The sequence below is a fragment of the Tubulanus polymorphus genome, chromosome 7 (assembly GCF_964204645.1).
Source record: "Tubulanus polymorphus chromosome 7, tnTubPoly1.2, whole genome shotgun sequence".
NCBI lineage: Eukaryota > Metazoa > Nemertea > Palaeonemertea > Tubulaniformes > Tubulanidae > Tubulanus > Tubulanus polymorphus.
This window is the reverse complement of record NC_134031.1, coordinates 4,129,232-4,148,533: the sequence shown is the minus strand read 5'-3', so window position 1 is coordinate 4,148,533 and position 19,302 is coordinate 4,129,232. Positions and strand designations below refer to the sequence as shown.

The 19,302-nt window shown below is 37.4% G+C and overlaps 4 protein-coding genes across 4 annotated transcripts; 2 read left to right on the top strand and 2 right to left on the bottom strand.

Annotated features, from left to right (window-relative positions):
- Positions 1-1,761: 1,761 nt before the first annotated feature.
- LOC141908525 (eukaryotic translation initiation factor 5A-1-like) lies at positions 1,762-3,815 on the bottom strand. Its single transcript, XM_074798620.1, has 4 exons — positions 3,639-3,815; positions 3,046-3,150; positions 2,431-2,571; positions 1,762-1,830 (listed from the first exon to the last, which is right to left on the bottom strand). Exons 1-4 carry the CDS (start codon positions 3,813-3,815, stop codon positions 1,762-1,764), a joined length of 492 nt encoding a protein of 163 aa, XP_074654721.1.
- A 793-nt stretch (positions 3,816-4,608) lies between these two features.
- On the top strand, positions 4,609-8,949 carry LOC141909313 (uncharacterized). The gene is made up of 7 exons (XM_074799721.1): positions 4,609-4,773; positions 4,992-5,055; positions 6,303-6,336; positions 6,483-6,729; positions 6,806-6,969; positions 7,181-7,396; positions 7,984-8,949. The coding sequence occupies exons 1-7, from the start codon at positions 4,713-4,715 to the stop codon at positions 8,032-8,034; spliced, it is 837 nt and encodes a 278-aa protein (XP_074655822.1). The 5' UTR covers positions 4,609-4,712; the 3' UTR covers positions 8,035-8,949.
- Positions 8,950-9,175: 226 nt separating this feature from the next.
- Positions 9,176-12,054, bottom strand: LOC141909316 (uncharacterized). The gene is made up of 6 exons (XM_074799724.1): positions 11,932-12,054; positions 11,599-11,709; positions 11,148-11,293; positions 10,455-10,585; positions 9,862-9,928; positions 9,176-9,778 (listed from the first exon to the last, which is right to left on the bottom strand). The coding sequence occupies exons 2-6, from the start codon at positions 11,673-11,675 to the stop codon at positions 9,648-9,650; spliced, it is 552 nt and encodes a 183-aa protein (XP_074655825.1). The 5' UTR covers positions 11,676-11,709; positions 11,932-12,054; the 3' UTR covers positions 9,176-9,647.
- A 33-nt stretch (positions 12,055-12,087) lies between these two features.
- Positions 12,088-19,146, top strand: LOC141909309 (exosome complex component 10-like). Its single transcript, XM_074799716.1, has 21 exons — positions 12,088-12,227; positions 12,576-12,712; positions 12,876-12,996; positions 13,430-13,537; positions 13,957-14,110; positions 14,192-14,255; positions 14,344-14,419; positions 14,515-14,625; positions 15,038-15,181; positions 15,372-15,562; positions 16,089-16,245; positions 16,357-16,556; positions 16,702-16,813; positions 16,973-17,108; positions 17,191-17,288; positions 17,689-17,865; positions 17,944-18,016; positions 18,214-18,266; positions 18,455-18,638; positions 18,845-18,897; positions 18,983-19,146. Exons 1-21 carry the CDS (start codon positions 12,123-12,125, stop codon positions 19,073-19,075), a joined length of 2,547 nt encoding a protein of 848 aa, XP_074655817.1. The 5' UTR covers positions 12,088-12,122; the 3' UTR covers positions 19,076-19,146.
- The last annotated feature ends 156 nt before the right edge of the window (positions 19,147-19,302 follow it).

The following is a 19,302-nucleotide window of genomic DNA, read 5'->3' as shown; positions in this document are numbered from 1 at the left end:
TATGGGATTAAACATGCAATAATAGCCTTACACGAAACCGCTCTTATCCATGAAATGAGTGCCACTGGGTATTTCGAATACTCATACGTATAAACCTTCCCTAAACTATGTTATTGCAATAAAATGTTACAAATTTACCACGAATATCAAAAGAAGTAGTTTTAAGAGTATATCAATCACGTCTACGCCACTTACCAACCAGAAATAGCGAAGCGTCTCAAATCGATTCGTCTTTGAATCGATTCCACAGTCGAATTCCGAACGATTTTTTAAATCCGCAAGTCAAAATATCTTATAGTCAACATCTATATCAGTAATATCGAATTTTGTTTAATATGCATTGAGGTTTTTGCACGGGAGCAGTGTTGAACGTAGTGCGCGCCCCGATTACATCGAAACTGCGTTCATTGTTCGTGCGCACCGTTTCAGCGCGCTTAATTATTGACGTCGCTGTAACGCTGATGACGAAACCAAATAAAATATGCCACAAGAGAATATTCACATTTCTTCGCGCAAGTATATGATTTATACAAGAAACGTTTTTGCAAAACAGAATTCGACCGTGCATCAAATCACGCGTATCATATTCGCGCTTTATAGCGTGGTATTTCCTAGGTTATATTACCATCAAAGCACTGCATCCACCGTTTCGATATTACCTTGGCACTATTCTTTCTTAAACGAGTTTATCTGTCATTCTCGCTCCTCACGACGCTACGAAGGTTCTGTTTGGAAATCGACGGCGTTTTCTGAGACTTATAAGAAGAGACGACAAAATTCTAACAGTAACTGGGAATTAGTATTCAACGACTTCGCGCCTCCTCATTTATTAGTTCTTTTTTTGAAGATGTTTGTGCCGGATCGTGCAAAATTTCGTCGATTCGCCGATTCAACGAATCACCGCTCTGTTTAAGATGCAGAAAAGCACGTAGCAAATGCGTAATCATTCTGACGTCATTATTATACGATCCATTTACTTATTCCCAGACGTACGAAATAGCTTTTACCAAACGACTGATATTGAATAATGAGATTTTTCTAGCAATTATAACACTCCATTCGTATCATCATTATTCGGTTCAATATACACCGAATACGTCCTCGGAGACGTCAAATGCCATGATATATTCATCTGCTCGCCGACGAGCCACAAAAACGAACAACAAAAGTCACGGGAGAAATAAATAATCACATTGCGTGTGTCTCACGCAGAGGAACGAACGAACTACCGCCGTTATTGATTATGATTAGCTAATTGCAGATATTCGATCGACAAAGCGAGATCGCGAAATATTTCAGAAGACTGATATGAATCAAAATATAAGCGTCGATAAAACGATTTCGTTCAAATAAAAAGAAAAAAAAACGGAATTTATTCGAATCGTATGCATGCATAAGATACGTAGGAATCGTATACGATTCTTATCAAAAATATTCTGAAAATGTATATCTTTATATCGCCACCTCTCTCGCGGACCTCGATTTAGAAATATCGCCGAGAATTGAAATCAGATTACTGGAATATCTGCCGCTGACAGGTCTCACAAAACATAATTCATAATCTTCCCCATTATTCAGCAGCAAATTAGCAAATTCCGAGCAGATCCCGAGATCAACTATCAGATGAAGTGGTCGTTTCTAATCATCAGATTTTTTGTGTACCAAAAAATTACACGACGTTAAGGAAAAGATTAGAAATCGTGTGTTACTTTGGCAAACATATTGGTATTTATTTTTCACAATCAATATCACAGTAAAACGTTAAAAATCTCTCCTGGCTGGTTTAATGTCGACTATAATCTCCTCACAACAAGCCTCTTGTAACGTAACCTATAAAAAAGTAAATTCAATCTAAGTTCAAAATATCAGACCAATTTGCGAGCTTGTATCTAAATTTGAGTATGTGCCTACGTAGTTTATTTGATTGATATAGTTAATTAGCCATATTCATGTACTGTAACATGAAAAAATAAAGTGAATCTAATCAAATGATTTCCATCTACTGGTATGAGTTAAGAATTACGGCATACACATATCGTGACGTAGATATTCTACTAGGGTCTGTTCATAAAAGACGTCCAAGGTAGGGGGGGTGAACGTTGGACTTTTGTAGACAAAGGGAAAGGGGTTGTTTGGATGCTGACGACATTCTTTCTGCTTAATTCCTATAACCCAGACAAAATATCATTTAGTGGATCGCATGCCTGGACGATTACTTCGACTTCGAATCAGAAGAGAAATAGTCCACATATACATGTATATGTTTTCAAGATTGTCCAGAGTGTATGATAAATGATTAAGCGAATAAAACAAATATTCTATTTTGCATAGCTAAATATCCGATTGCTTTTTGTCCGATAAGGGAAGGACAATCTGTAGACAAAAATTTTGCAATTTTGTGTGGACGTCTTTCACGGATTTTCCAGTTACCATTAGATTTCCGGATCCATGTTCGTCGTAGAGTTTTTTAATCTTGTCGCCGAGTTCGCCAGATGGCAGTTTGATGTTCTCGCGAATGTCTCCAGTTGATTCGCACATGGTATAACAGAACCCTTCGTCGATATCGATCAACTATAAAAACATACGAATTGAAATCAGCAACTATTTGCGTTAGAACCGAAAAAGAATTCGCGAACGAAACAAAAATCGAATTTTGGTTGGTTGATCCGTTAATGCCCTCAAAGAAAGAAAGTTAAAAATAGGAAATCATAAGCGATTGAATGAATTTGTTGCAGTTAATCAGAAATAAAATCGTAGATAGTCGGGCTCATTTTTATCTTTGATAATTAAATAACCTGGAGGTTTGTTTACGCTCAATCTTCATCGAATCTATTGCGCTTAGAATTGTTGAAGAAATAATGATAAAAAATTACAATGAATAACGAGATAAAATTGAGTATAATTTCTGCCATCAGCTTATTGAAGTTAGTCTACGCGTTTGGTCTCGGGTGTAATTTTTTGAGACTATGCACTCTGAGACTCATGGACTTTTCTTCCAAGTACGTTAAGTGTAGACACATGCGGCTAATGTCAAATCATACGTACTGATAAGTCATTGCGGTGAACATGCGGTACATCTATATCAGATGTGGAGCTAAATATCGTTTCTAATTTCTTTTGCGTAAATATATCTATAGCTGTCACATGCACCTGAAAAATAGCACAATAGATACATACATACATGCTACATCGATTTTCGTAGCTTCGACAGTTGTGGGTTATATTTGACTCATGAAGTCGAAATTACAGACAAAACTTCAAAATGCCCGTCACAATTTTTGGCTGAGTCAATTGAATTCAATTTTCACTTCTTTTTCGAAAAAAAAATGATTTCCTGCAGTCCTTCCAAGATATTATGCGGAAAGTACTCCGATGATAAATAGATTTTTATCTTATTTTTCTTGCTGTTCCCTTTAATTTTGAAACGCCCAATAAAATGTTTTTCTCTTTGCCTTCCTATTATATTTCTTGTAAAATTCCGTATTCTAGATAACTAAGAAAAATGCCTTAGATACATATATTTCTGTATCACATAATGTAATTCATAGAAATGAATGCTTATTTTCTTTAAGTTACAATATCCAGAGCATTTTCAGTTTTTTATTAAATAAGTTGTTTTAAACTAACCGACTGATTACCTTTGCGCAACCGTGTTTTCCAGTTTTAGACGTGGATATATTTGCCACTTTACACGGGCGTTCGTTTATCATAGTATAACCCCCTTTCTTCAAATGCGAAGCTTTCTGCGGGTAGGTTTTCGCTGCACCAGCGGCTCCAGTCTCAAAATCTGTATCGTAATCGTGTTCATGCGACATTTTGTTGTCAAAAACCTAAAAGTTCAGCAAGGAATATGTGACCATTTTCCAGTGGTTAAAATAAAAATGCTTTAGTCGGATGAACTGATCATGAATTTGAAGAGGCCAATAGATAAGCAATTAGATTATTTTAATACATAGGTTGTAATTCAAATATTAATTCATTGTATCGAATTTTACTTACTTCCTTTCCGATGGAACAATGCAAAGAACGAAATAAAAAAGGCAGTGTGACTCCGTGGTGTATACGCGTGCGCCAGGTATCGACACCTGCTTCGTGGCCGGACATAAATCATTCCTGTTAAATGTGCCGCAACATCGGGAATATCTCTTTCAACTGATCCGGCATTGAACTGACTGGGGCACAAACTCATGATTCCAAATTCATGGATGCTCGAACCCGAAAATCAAAAAAAGGAAACGAAACTATGATATTGAATTCTCGGAACGACCGGCCGGAACCGCTAAGTAACCATGAATCTGTAATAGTTTCTGGCTTTTGAAATGAGAGGATCCCACCATATGACTGAGTGGCACGGTTTGAACACTGAGCATATACCGAGTTCCATAAACCGAACCGGAGTTTCTAAACCGAGCCGCAGCGGGATCGTGTCACTCTCTGACCGTTCGTTACCGCCGTCTATTCTGCCGTGGAAGCAACACTGGCAGTTGTGGATTACTTCTGTGGCAAGTGACTTGCGATGGGATTCCCCGCGCACCTGCAAGCATTCGAAAATGACGTGAAGGTATCGGATTGACCAATGACCGTGAAGCCGGCTAGAAGCACGCTAGACATGCGGGGATACCGGCAGCAGTTGGAACAAAGAAAGCAGGGATTGAGGCTGCGGGAGTTTGTGACCAACTCCTTTTCCATCAGATTTACCATCAAAGGTGGCCATGTCAGACACCGAAAAAGACCAGGAACAGAAGGTGGAGGCAGTGGAGAAAAAGAAATTAGGTAAGATCGGTAGATTTGAGTACTTTTTCATTTAGAAATCGCTGTTTGAAAATCGAGCCCGAGCGTGAACGCGCGCGGGGTGACGCCTATTTTAGCGCGTTCTCGGCTTCTCGCTGTAAACAATTTTGCAATAAATCGTACGATCTCAGTTAAAATTGTCTGATCGGTATTTCGAACAAGGAACTGAATTGATTCGCGCTTTTTATCTTATTTTCTAGCCACGAAAGTTACGGGAACTGTGAAATGGTTTAATGTGAAAAGTGGCTACGGATTCATTAACAGGTACACACATGGGTTTCTATCGGAGTGCGCATGCGTCGCGACTCATCATGACTCACATTTTATGCATTGTAAATAATTAATGCTGAACCCGGCTACTAATAGGGGACACCTCACAATGGAAAAAGCAATAACAACGCATCCCGCATGATGGGGGCTTGTGTTGACAATGCATCGGATTGGTCTAATTTCAATACAGGATGTTGGCAAATTCAAGTTCTGAATTTTCTCATTTGATGTGATGATAAAAAAATTTGGTAAAAGTGCAGATCCGCACCTCTCGTGATTGACAATCTGCAGAATGACAGAATCCAGGCTAAAATCTTTGCAGTGAAGATATATCAAAATTAACCAATGGAAATGTACCGAATTGCTGACGACATTTTGAATCTGAAACAATGATATTTAATGTAATTGATTTAACCGTTTACGCGGAGAGAGGTGCGGATCTGCACTTTTACCAAAAATTTAGTCTTAAGTTAATGTTTTTTTTTTGTCTGGCATAGATCTTTTTATAGCCTATATTTCGCTTCACCTTTTGTACACACACACCTCAAGTTGGTTTATGATGCGACCAGTGAAACTCAAACTGCAGTCTGAATAAAGATTCAATATGTCCATTATGCTATATTGTCTTGAAGGATTGCTAAAAAGTTGTTTTTAACTTATTTGAATCAGAGAAAAGAGACTCCAATTCATGAACTGAATAAATTTTGAACTATGTTTCCATGACGCCCTACCGTTTGAAATTGTTTTCTATTCATCAAAAATCGGAGTTCGTAGGCATAGTAAACGTATAGGAAGCATGTTTATAGAAATATTAGAAAATGGCCAATCTTTTATGAAAGTGATGCCGATGCTTCCTTGAAATGTTCTCCTTTAAAACTCCCTTTTATTTGGTAATAACTGATCTGTAGGGACCCTGTATGAAACTAGGTTAGGCCCTTTATCAATATCATAATGGTTTTCATTGGAACTTTGATGTAGGTTAAAGTAGTGGTTGATTGCATCCGTCCCGAGGAGGACAGTGGTATGAAATTTTAATTTCAGCTGAACAAACTCCAAACTGTTTGGAGTTTGTTAGTTTGTTCAGTTGAAATTAAAATTTCAAACTGGAAGTGCTCTTAACATAGGTGCTCTAACTCTCTGTCACTGATGAATCAGTGCTGAGTTATTCTAGGAACCCTATCTATCTATGACACATAATTAGTCGTAACTTGTTAGTCATCCAACATTTCATTTTCTTGTAGAGATGATACCAAGGAAGATGTATTTGTCCATCAGGTGAGAATAACTTTTAAGTATTTTAACTTACTGAAATTTGATTTTCTCAATTCACCTGTTGCCGGTTACCTTGGTGAATTTTGTAATATGACATGGAAATTTCTGTTTAATTCGTTGTAATATTTTCAATATTTTCTCAATTGTAGACAGCCATCACTAAGAACAACCCGAGGAAGTATTTACGAAGCGTTGGTGACGGTGAAACCGTTGAGTTTGATGTAGTCGAGGGCGAAAAGGGCAACGAAGCGGCCAACGTAACCGGTCCGGAGGGCGCCGCCGTACAAGGCAGTAAATACGCCGCCGATCGTCGCAGATACAGACGTTGGTGGGGATACGGAGGTTACGGCGGAGGTCACGGTGGAGGAGGTCGACCTCACGAGGAAAAAGACGGAGGTGAGCTATCCTCCAGTTGTCGAGGTCTGTCCTGAAAGTAGTCTGAGTTATAGAGATGGAATTTCTATTTTTGTAGACGAGAAGGAGGAAGTAGAAGGAAACCACGATAAGCAGCAGCAGCAGCAAGGACAGCGACGTCGGCCATATTGGCGTCGTGGTGGTGGAAGGCCGCCATTCTTCAGAGGAGGTCCGCCGAGAGGAAGGCCACCGATGAATGATGGTCAGATGGTAGATGGAGGGGTAAGTAGTCGAGTTATAGTTTTAGTAGAAATCTATAGTTAGGTCTTGAGGAGATTCATCTTGCACTAAAATGCATAGTCGGTCTATGCTCAAAAATTGACCGATTAGCATTCAGAATTGAGTCTAGAAGAAGTCTAGAGTTTGTTCCCATTACCAGTGGCCAATCAGGAACTGTGTCATTTTAATCTGTATGTCTCAATTGTATTTGCAGGATGAGGGTTATCATCGTCGACGTGGCCCGCCCATTCGCCGGTTCTTACGTCGGTGGTATGGACCTCCCCGTGGTTACTATCACCACCACCAGGGCGGCGCACAGGGGTATTACCCGGGACCGCCGAGACGTCGCGGTTTCCGTGGACGCGGTCGCGGAGGACGTCGCCAGACTGGAGATCGTAGGCGTAACGATGAATCTGCTCCCCAGGAAGAGGTATTTCATTTCTGTCGTGTCTGTTTATGACGTATTTCTGGGCACTTTAAAAGGACATTGCGAATAGGTCCTGAGTTTGCTATGCCCAAGAAAAATAGGGAGACCATCAGAACATGATGGAAACAAGGTGTCGAGATTAACTCAGGTTAACTCCCATTGCATGTTTTTCCCTGTAATCGTACAGTGGATTCTTGTTAATAGGAACTCGAATATTAGTATTAATGGGTTATTAAAAACCTTGAGATTTGTCCTTAATGTGACGATTATAATGTTATTCAATTTCATACTGGATGCAGTGGAGCCTCGTTACAGCGAGGTTCAGGGGACCACGAAATCTGTTATAACTGATAGATAGTTCCTTATATCCAGTATGAAATAAATAAAATTGTCCTGTTTGGGGTGAGATTCTAGGTTTGTACTGTATGTCTATATACAGTATTAGTGCTAGATAATACTGTATAGAGAACTTTGAATTATAACAAACAGTTTCAGTTCTCCAGAAGTCTGTTGTAGCGAGATTCCACTGTAGCTTGAACGTTTAACGGATACTTTCTTTCTTCTAAACAAAACATCTACGTATATTTCAGACCAATGGAGATGCTCCTCAAAATGATCAAGGTCCGGAAGAAGAATCCTAAATCAACGAAAACATCGCGATCCTACCCTCCCCCCAGTAGCGGTGGACAGCGTCACCAGCCTGTAACAGCTAGTGGTTGAATAGATTGTATTGTATTTAATTTGAATATGGCATGTCGTACCTCGTCAGTCTAAAAAAAAAGTGAAATATTAACGTTTGAGAAATATCACTGCCATTTATTTTGTACCAGTAATAGAAATGTTTATGCGGTTATAGCCAGTAAACGAACATCTTCGAAGTTCAGATTATTCCGATTATCGACGGTTAGCTCGACTAAAATTGTAAATTTATAAACGAAATGTTCTAATCATTCTGATGATTAATTGAAAATGAATTGTTTTTCTCCTGTTTTATGATTGAATCATGCTTCTCTTATTATGAATCATGAATTTGACGATAAAAAAAGAAAATTGAGTATATAATGATAATAATGCGAATGTATTTATTACTAGTACTACTACTACTACTACTACTACTACTACTGTGTTTGAATATTGACACTCATCATATGATGCACTTAAACTACTCTTCAAAGTAACGAACTGTAATCTCGGATATTCAAAATAGGCCTCCTTTGACTAATTGATAATTCCCTGTATTTGTGTCAAGATCTGGATCGCTTGTGACATCATCATTGAAACAATATAGTTAACACCCTCCCAACACGGACTGACGGGGTAGTTTTATACGCTTTGTATCTTTCATACATAAAAAAAAATTAAAAGCCGGTTTTAAAAAACACTTTTGTGAAGATTAATCTCATTCATGTAAAATCTGTGCAGACAAAATTGAGAATTTTTTGTTCGGTTATTACATCGTTTTTTCTTTTCTGCTACCAAGGTTTTGACATCTTCGAAAAAAAGTTGTGTGCGCGTTTGACAAAAATCTCATGGAAAATAAAAACGAGCGTCAAGAACAGATTGTATTGTGTTTTCTCTATGGGTTTTTCTCGTCTCTGTGTGGACCTCTGAATTGTCGCAACATAGGATCGCCACCCCACAAAATTCAATATTTGTACACGATGGATTATAACGGAGTCAGTTATGACGAGGTTCGCTGTACACGATTGCCACAATGGAAATGATGGATTAATTAGAAATGACGCGAGATATATCATATTTGAAAGGATATTTATTGCGGCGCTATCATCAACACGATTGATAAAAGAAATTTCATTCTCTGCATACAAATATGACTACAGCTTGTATGTATTATATAGTATACCATCATCAACATTTAACAATACCAACTCGATGATGTAAGAAGATTATGGAAGGTTTGTTCATGGGAGGAGTCTTGCTCTACCACAGATGGTATACAACAGTAATCTGAATGATATAACATGTGTCCAGCACAATCTTAAAATATTCGTCTAAAAATATCAGGTTAATTATTAACTCAAAAAGAGCGATTATCTCATGTTCCATATCCAGCATGGAATACACTTAAAAATATTTGTTTATGACAAATTCATGAATTCGTGGGACGGTTTTATTCTTAATCACATTGCACATACGATATTTCAATAATCAGCAGTTTGAAATTAATAATACTATAATAGACAGATAAATATACAAATAAAGCTATAAAGAGAGATTACTAAGGTTTTATATTCTAAACGTGCCAGACACATGGACAACATTTCACCGGCTCGTAACAAATTCCGCTTCGTATTTTCGGATCCAAGACGGAGTTGTATTTCGCTCGGTTAGCAATCCAAAATGGAACGGTGAACACGAACCAAACTGTAACAACAATGACTTGAAATTGAATTCATTTGATTGGAAATGATATTGACTGTTGTATTTGCAGTTATAGATGAACTAACCTGCTCCTATGATGTCGAAAACTACGATACCCATCGATACATAGAACAATCCAGGGGTGTAGGTTTTCTACAACATATGAAAGCTCAATCATGAAAAATTGACACAAAGCAGCTTCGACCAGCGACAGGCTGAAGTTTAATCAAGTAAAGGACTGTTTTGTGGTATAAAGGACATATCTTTGGTGGATCCATGGTGAGAAAGGAAGTGGGGTGTCCACTTAAAAATTTAGGGCCTTTTCATGAATTCTTTGTTCACATACACAATAATTTTTTCGATCTACTAGAATGTTAAAATGGACCAACAGTCTGTTAATTAGTGGAACCGGCATCAGATGATTGGATTGATGAGATTGTACTCTCTTTTTAATCCAATATTAGAAATAATCACACCCTAGTTTTAGTGGTTCAAGTTTTCTTTTTTTTTTCAGTGGTTCAAGCTAAATTGTGATTTTTCTTCAGAAAATGTTCAGAACGAAATTCTTAAGGGCATTCAAAATTTTAGGGGGGGGGGGCTATCCGGTATCTCCATAGACGCATTAGCTAATATATGAAGTAAAACAGCAACAATTTGTTACTAACCGAGGTTTACTTACGCAATAAAATCCAGTGAAGAAATAGATAATGTGTACGATCGTTAGAACCAATGAAAAAATGCCGAACACGTGAAACAAAGCCTTCACCTGCCACGGAACCGGATCCATAATAATAAACAACAACGTAAAACCTGCAATAGAAAAAACAAAATATTGAGAGTTTTAAATATATCTGATTAATGAAAACAACAAAACCCAGTTAATCTTCTTATCGAACTTCTAGGGCTGGTTTTACAGAATGATTGGGTCCCGGTGATGTGGCGTTTTACTATGATCCCGAGAAAAAAGTGATTTCATAATAGGGCAATTTGATAATACTGGCTGGTATTCCATATATAACCAGCCCCAGGAAAATACAGTAAACCTTGCCTAAGTCAGACAAATTGGGACCAGAAAAATCAGTCTCGGGTAAGCTAAATCTGAGTTAAGCATAGGGAAATATATCAGGATGTCAGAAAAATTTATTAATTTTGTCTGAGTTAGTCCCAAGTTGGCTATGTCTGAGTAAGGTGGAGGTTTACTCTGTGGACTCAAATCTTAACCAGAACTTTGGAACTGGTCTAGCATACCAGTACCATCTCATCATTCAAGTTTTGTTCTTTTTTTTCTAAATGACGTTTACTTATTATGGTAAAGTCATATTCACATTCACTAATTACAACGAGGTTCCAGATGCAGTATGATATTACTTACTCATCGTGAACATGAGAAAGATGATCGAAGCAATTAGCAACTCAAACAATGGCTGTTCACAATATCGATTCATCGTGTTTGGTAGAAATAAAACCAGCAACAACGGAACCATCAACAGGATACTCATCAATAAAATCACAGTTCGTCTGCAAAAGAATTTCTTGAATATTAACCTTTCACTGCATCTACACTGCAGTGTATAATAACAGTCCATCATGAATTTATACATCGCACTGCAGTGTAGACACATCAAAGCAGTATGCCAGTTATTCAAATACCGAGGTGGAATTTTCAAATTATATCCACTTACAGGTACCGGTATTAGTTAATCACCACTGAAAGGTTAGGCCTAACTGATTTATTGTCAGGATAACGCCGCCAATATTAAAGCCTAAATTATGGATATTTGATGGAACTTGAATGCTATTATTAGTCCATTGTTATTACTTACACTTTAAATCTGTTATTCTTCGGGAAAGAATTAAGTAGATGATATGAGAAATGCGGCCAGCAGTAAAAAAACGTCATTTTCCTTTTTCATAAATTTATTACCGCAGTCTACCTGTAAAATATAATCCAACAGACACTTCAAAAGCCTTGAACAAAAATTACCTGCAACTTGGATAAGCAAGAAATTTGAAAGCAAACCAAGACATGAGATACTGAAATGTTAGTTAGCCTGGATTGGAGGCCCCATCTTTTTTCAGTTTCCACTAGGCCTATTTTCTCTACCAGAGTCCAAATGAAGAAAAATATTCTAAATTTAGTAGGTTGTGCACTTTACCTATCGTGTTTCCTATCTACAAATAGCTAATATATCGTTAGAAAAGTATAATATGCCTAATAACTTTAAGTTTTGTTTAGGTTTTCAGTTTGTTTATATCTGACGTAATATAGTTAAGTTAATTGCATTGATTGGCGTGGAATGAGGGCGGCTCCGAGGCCGTTGCCGCGTCCGAAACGTAATATTATAAAATGGCGTCCTCCTCCGAATCCAACGTGGAAAATAAAAGTGTGGAAATGAAAAACGAAGACGATGAGTTTTTGCCCGGATTTAAAAGTGTTACGGAATTTTCACAGGTATTTTAACGTTCATTCTACGTTCATTGTCCGATAGATCAGGTCAATATTCGCGATCAATTTTTTAAACTGGAGGGAAATTGATGATTTGTAGTTTGTTGATTAGTCTGGGTTTTTTACGCTCGTAAAATATAGTTCGGCCAATTGTCATAATATAGTGTGAATAAAATGTAGCTCAACCTGACTAGGGCCCGATTCCTGAAACGTTTCCAAAGAAGACACTATTTAGGATCTTTACTATTTGAATGCTTTTTTATTTTGGTGCTTGACCTTGGGCCGGCCCGTATCCATCAACCAGGCCTGTTGTGTGGGATAGTCAATGTACAGTTATCTTGATTTTCATTTTAGCATGCATTATCTGGAGTCATGCGAGCGATCAAGTCATCGAATGACCTGCCGGCTCATGGCGATGATTTTGATTACTATTCAAGCTTCGAAGGATTCCGTGATTTGATGGACATAGAAGGAAAACGTATCTTAGATATGTAAGAAAACGTGTTTTTTTTGTAGAACTAAACCTTAATATTGTGAGAATATTTCGTTTCGTTCTGCTTCCCCCTATAATGAGCCTTATATTGTTTTGCTGTTCTGTGTTTTTTCCCAATGTTTGTCGATTATGGGTTTGATTTTCTTCTCGTTTTTATACAGGATGCAATCGATTATGAAACACCAGGCGTTGAAGGGAAGTTTAACCGTGAACAACCACAAAAATATCGAAGATAAATTTGACGCGATCGTCGACGCTAATGATCAGTTATTAGAACGAGTGGTTAGTACATACATACACAGTCCCTTGACCATTTTGAGAAATAGGCAATTAGAAGTTGTACTTTAGACTACTCCTAAATTAGTACAGTTGGAACCAGAATCTTTAAGTTACAGTTATAAACAGATTCTGGTTCTAATTCAGGCACTGTCTAATAGGGTAATACCCTATTAGACAGTGACGGAATTAGAAAGAGAATTTGTTAGTTGAGTTAAGGATAAACATGTGCTTATAAAACCACCAAATTATCGGTTTACCAAGATACTGATTAAGAGTCTACTGACATATTTGGGATAATAAAGTAATGCAGATACTTGAAAAAATGTTCACCTTTCAAACTACTTATATCCGGGAAAGACTCAGGGCCCGTGATGATAGCAGCTCATAGTCTATTTAGTTTTGATAAAAAATTGACTTAATTCTACTGCCTTTTAAGGGTACACTGCTGGACGAAGCATCCGGAATAAAGAAACAAGAAACGCCGTTAGTTATCGCTAGTTTGACTCCTAAACAGACTCCGACTAATGCAAGTTGGAATAAAAAGGTAAGATATTTTCATCATTGGAAGAAAGTTTTACTGGAGTTGGTTATTTTGATTTTTCAATCTAGTGTGTATATTCAAGAAAAAAGATTTTCAAGATATTTTGCAAATTTGTACCGATCAGACAGAAATATACACAAACCAAACTAAACTACAGGGTGGCCTGGAAATCAGGGGAAAGTGAGAGAATTTTGTAAAATACCTCAGATACAGGGGAAAGTCAGCTATTGCTAGATCATGTGTAAAATCAGTTTCCGTGTACCGATATGTCTTTCATATTTGGCTGTGTTAATTGATTGAATTTTTAGCAGATAAAGTCTGGGAAAACAACATGTTTGTCAGGGAAAGGGAAGAAGCAAAAATCAAATAACTATAAATGTATGGAACTTTAATAAATGAGTGTTGCTATTGTATGCTTTCAGAAAACTCCAACGTCGAAGAATTCAAATTTCCGTTTGTTAACGGCGCGATTCGTTCAACGACCACAGACTAAATTCAAGGAGAAAGTCGACAACAGAAATGTTCCGTTCGTGCCTCGGTTAAAAACGAAACCTAATGCATTGAAATCGTTGACAGGTATGTGATATATCCAACATAAAATGGCTATTCTGATTCGGCTCAGGAAATTTTAGTCAAATTTAATTGTGTTCCTTTCAGAGAGTTTATTGATAAAAGATGTCTGCGATCTTGATGTGAATGATGTAGATTTCGAATACAAATCGTAAGTTTTCAATAGATTTGCCAAATTGTTCAAGTCAGTGTTTGGAAATGTTCGAAATGTTTATTAATTTGATCTATTTATATTTCAGCTTCTTAAATCCTTATCAGTTTGAGCTTGAGAACTTTAAACCAACTGCGCAACAACTTCAACTCGAAGAACCTCAGGTAAGATCTCTCAGCTGTTTTAAACATTGTAGATAAGATGTCAAAGACATCGTTTCGATGAAATAAAATTTGATATCGTGTTCTGTTTATTGCAGTTCCCCAGTAGTGTCGAGGAAACGCAATTTACATATGTTGAAACTGAAGCGAAACTGAAGGAATTGTGCGAGCACTTGAAAACTCAAACTGAAATTGCCATTGATTTAGAGGTAAAAGGTTGATGACTCAACCAGTTCCTTAGATTTTGGTCGAATCATAAAAGAACTTAAAATATCGATACTTTGAAGAACACCGTAGTAAATGATATAAAACGTGTGAATTTGAATGCAACCCTGTACAATACAGGATAGTCCTGGACTGGGTTACATAAAAAACTTTCTCACTTTTTGTGAAAGCGATTGAAGCCTTAGGCAGAACACATCAATGTTGCCTGTCTCCATCTTGAATTTAAATGGCTAGTTGTGGCTCATGTATCATTTCTATCCAAGGAAAATTAAGAGATAGGTCAATTGCGATAGTACCAGAAGAATGAGCACATTTGAACTGTATTCTATCGGATTCTTGTACTATATTGATGAAACGATGTCTTAGTTGTGCGAATGCTATATTTATTTCTCACAGGCTCACACGTATCGTTCGTATCAAGGTTTGACGTGTTTGATGCAGATTTCGACTCGTAATGAAGATTGGGTCGTCGACACGCTCGCTTTGAGATCAGAAATGCATTTATTAAATGACGTCTTCACCGATCCAAAAATAGTCAAAGTACGTATTACTCGCGATTGTTCTTATTTCAGACGTTCTCTTGCTGTGAAACCAATGATGATATTTATGTCAATGCGGTCGAAGTTGTACAGTATGATAGGACACAAAAGTGTGATCACTTTTGAGTTTCAACTGTTTTATCAAATTTTCCTAGTTTATCTCCATCGTCAAAGTTTTCGTTATTTTCCAGGTATTACACGGTGCAGACAGCGATGTGATTTGGTTACAGAGAGATTTCGGGTTATATCTAGTGAACATGTTTGATACAGGACAAGCTTCGCGATTACTCGGTTTCCCGCGCCATTCGCTCGCCTATTTACTGCAGTATTTCTGTAACGTTGAGGCCGATAAACAATATCAACTTGCTGACTGGAGAATCAGGTAAGATGATGAACTGTTCATTAGACATAAGTCAGTGGAACTTCGAATAAAGATGACTCTTCACTGAGTTTAGGACATGTAGTTTCACCAAATTGATCGCATGCTGAGATTAGTGAAAGTTATTTACCAACTTGCTCAGTACTGGAGTATAATAGGAGTGTGCGGATGATTTAGTTTGGGATCATTCATTTATTACATACGCATTAGGGGAGGGGGAGGAGGAGGGGTAAGTTAAATTTCGAACTGTAATGCTTGATGTGTATGAAAAAAATGGCCGATTTTGCATACAGGGGGGGGGGGGTTGAAAAAAAATTTCATGCGTACGTATAATGAATAAATGTTCCCTTTTGAAAAAGTAGTCAGAAGGTTGTCTAAAAGCTGTTTCCTAACCTTATCACTTTTATGATGAAAAATATATGAAAATGATGAAATTGGATTGATTTCCAATGCATTTTACCATATGTATGTTATTTAGGCGTGCAAGTTAGCTCTGTAACAATTGAACGTGAGCTCTACTGTATTTCAGACCACTACCGAATGAACTGTTACATTACGCCCGCGAAGATACGAGATATTTGTTGTATATTTACGATCGTTTGAAGAAGTTGTTACTGGAACGTGGAAATTCGAATAATAACCTAATCATTGCAGTCATAGACCGTAGTAAAGATATCTGTCTGAAGGTATGAAGTTCATTCCAAGATTTCCTCGGATATTGGTTACTTTCTGTCATGCATATTGACAAGAAATACGTATACTGAAAGGTAATATGTTATTTGCTTTATGTTCTATAGACATATGAGAAACCGACTTGTACTGAAAATGATGTTCAGAAAGTTTATCTGAAAAGTCGCAAGGTTCTGAATTCGCAACAAATGGCCGGACTACGAGGTTTGTTCGAATGGAGAGACAACGTGGCCAGATTGGAAGATGAAAGCACCGGTTATGTCTTACCCAACCATATGCTGCTGCAGATAGCTGAATTCTTACCCAGGTAATTCGTCATGTAAAGACCTGTGCATTTTGAGTCGCCAAAAAAGGATCGCAAATCAATCTTGTGTTTCCCTGTATCAGCAGAACGCAGCTGATCAATGAGAAATCTAAGGGTATATTTCAATGTCTTATCTTTTTCATTTCAGAGAAAGTCAGGGTATACTTGCGTGCTGCAATCCGATACCCCCATTAGTTAGGCAATACATCGCTGAACTACACCGAATCATTCTTGACGCTCGTGACGTAACGCTACTCAGGGTTAGTATAGTCTGAACTTTTTATAGCTTTGCCAAAATTCGGACCCATCTCACATGCTGCATTTTGTTACTTCATGTTTGTTAAAGCAGTCAAATTTAACTGTTTTATGCTTCAAATTTTTCATGACCGAGAATTCACTGGATCATTCGTGTTTTGTAGGTAGAAGCAACGAAGAATCAAATTCAACCAACGAAAACTCAACACCCAAAATATGATTCTAGTATGTTACACTGTAATCACGATACAAGCCATCCCGAGATCGGAGACATTGTCGATCGCCTCAGTTTAAGCATTGGTTAGTAACTCTCTGGTGAAAAATCATTATGTATTGAGCTTGGAAAAGTGTATTAAGAAGTCTCTTTTGTTTTATCCAATAGATACTTCGTTGGTAGCTACTAAATGCCACTTATTTCCGGAGAAGAATGGTTTAGGTGATTATTCCAAAGCGACTTCAATATTTGAGGCACTGAGCAAGGTTTGTTGGAACTTTTTCTACGTCTTAGTATAATCTAGTTCGTGCATTAATTGATTTAATAATTCTCTAGCTCTGCTGTGACAAAACTTGCGTGGAGCTGATGGTTTAGGGGATTCTCCCTCATCATTCCATCCGTCAACTTTTACTTCAAACCGCTATAATAAGTCTTATAGTGAATATATAATCCAGATGAACCTTGGTACCAATGATCCTATGCGGTCCAAGGCTTAAAACAACTTGGAGCTGTTTTTGACCCGCATGGGGTTGAGTCTTGACTAACTAGCTGTTCTTGGATTTGATCCGTTTAGTGGTGGGGCCATTAGATAAATAAAATATGACACAGTTAACGAAACACAGCTGCGATATATCAACTGACTGATTGCTTGTTGCATGTTTGTAGTGTCGGGAAGGAACATTGACTGCGGCTCAACAAAAAGTAGAGAATATCATGAAGTCTTTAAACAGTCCATTCGAAAAATACCAGAAACCACGATTAGCAGAAGAGTGGATCAAAGAGCCGAAACTAAAACTTGAAGCTAAGACACCGGAAAATACCTGGAATCAACAGATTAATGATGTGAATATACTCTCCCTCTCTTTTGTAAAAAAACTTCATAGAAATTTCGATAAAACGTATTTTTATGTTTCTTCACAGATTAAATCGAAATGGGGCTCTTATTTAGATGCAGTAGCCACGAGGTGTCCGAATGATACATTGATAGTACAAGGTATTTGATTTCGAATACAATATATTCAGAACAATAGTTTATTTTCATTTAGCAGTCAGACTGTTCATGTCGCTGCATGTCAGTGCTTCGAATCCAAAGATGTGCAATGCAGAGAATTAGATAATAGTGATAATGATAATGATTTCTCTTCATTTCAAGCCGCATTTCATGTATCCTCGATTTATATTTTTCTATAGAGTCGGAGAAATCTGATAATACTGCATCGGTTAAAGATTCACTGAAGAGCCAGGTATGTAGATTTAGCCGCTGAATTACATTGGTATTTCTGTTTATGCTACAAACTATAGTCGCATTCATTTGTGAGGCTGAGTTTGTCCGCTGCTGGTTGATTCAGGGAATATGTTGGATTGAGATGAAGGAAGCAAGTAACAATCTCTGTATATTAATTTCTATACATGTCTTTGCATTCAAACATAGATGAAGCCTGCCCCGAAAAGAAAAATTCCACCTCCGCCTGAAGATGAAAAGGCATCCTGTAGTACTACAAATAAAACGGTTAAAGGTTTAGTGAAACGGTCGAAAATCCTTGATGTTGTAAAAGAAAAGCTGAAAGAATTCAAAGCATTCGATTATGGCAAAGCTGATATGAAGGTTTTTGAAGGTAAGACACGTTATGTAGAATAACCGGGATCCAGTTCTACAGTCATAAGGCAGAGTTAACTTTGAGTTAAAATTAGTACATTTTCAAAGTCAAATCTTAACTCAGAACTGTGGAACTGGTGGCATTTCTTAAAAATGTGTTGCGATTCAGTAGCTATAATGTTGCAGTAATTTAATGATTCAGAAATGTTCTCTTTTTCCAATCAGAAACGAGTGATGGTAAAAAGAAAGATCGAAAAGGAAAAGGCAAATCTACGAAGGTAAGACCTACCCGGTAATCTAACAGTTTTCATAAAAAACCGCTGAGAAAGGTTAATTAACTTGTACTTCTGATGTATTTTGTAGAGTTTTAGAGGACGCGGCAACAGCGGGAAAAAAAGTCTCACATATTCGAAGTTTGGTGCGAGTAACAATAAATCTCAGTGGCCCAAAAGATAATTTTCGTGAGGAACCCCCAAAAATCATGTATTTTTCAAAGCCTGTATAGAATAAAATTGTTTGTTTATAAATCTGCTGTATCGTCTTTTGTGACCGGGCTTTCTACTCAGATTGGATAGGATTGCAGTTGACTGTTTTAGGGTTCATGATCGGATATTTTCTGACAGCCCAACTGGTTATAAAAGGTTCACTACCAACGATTATGTTCCTTCCATTGAGCTTGAATC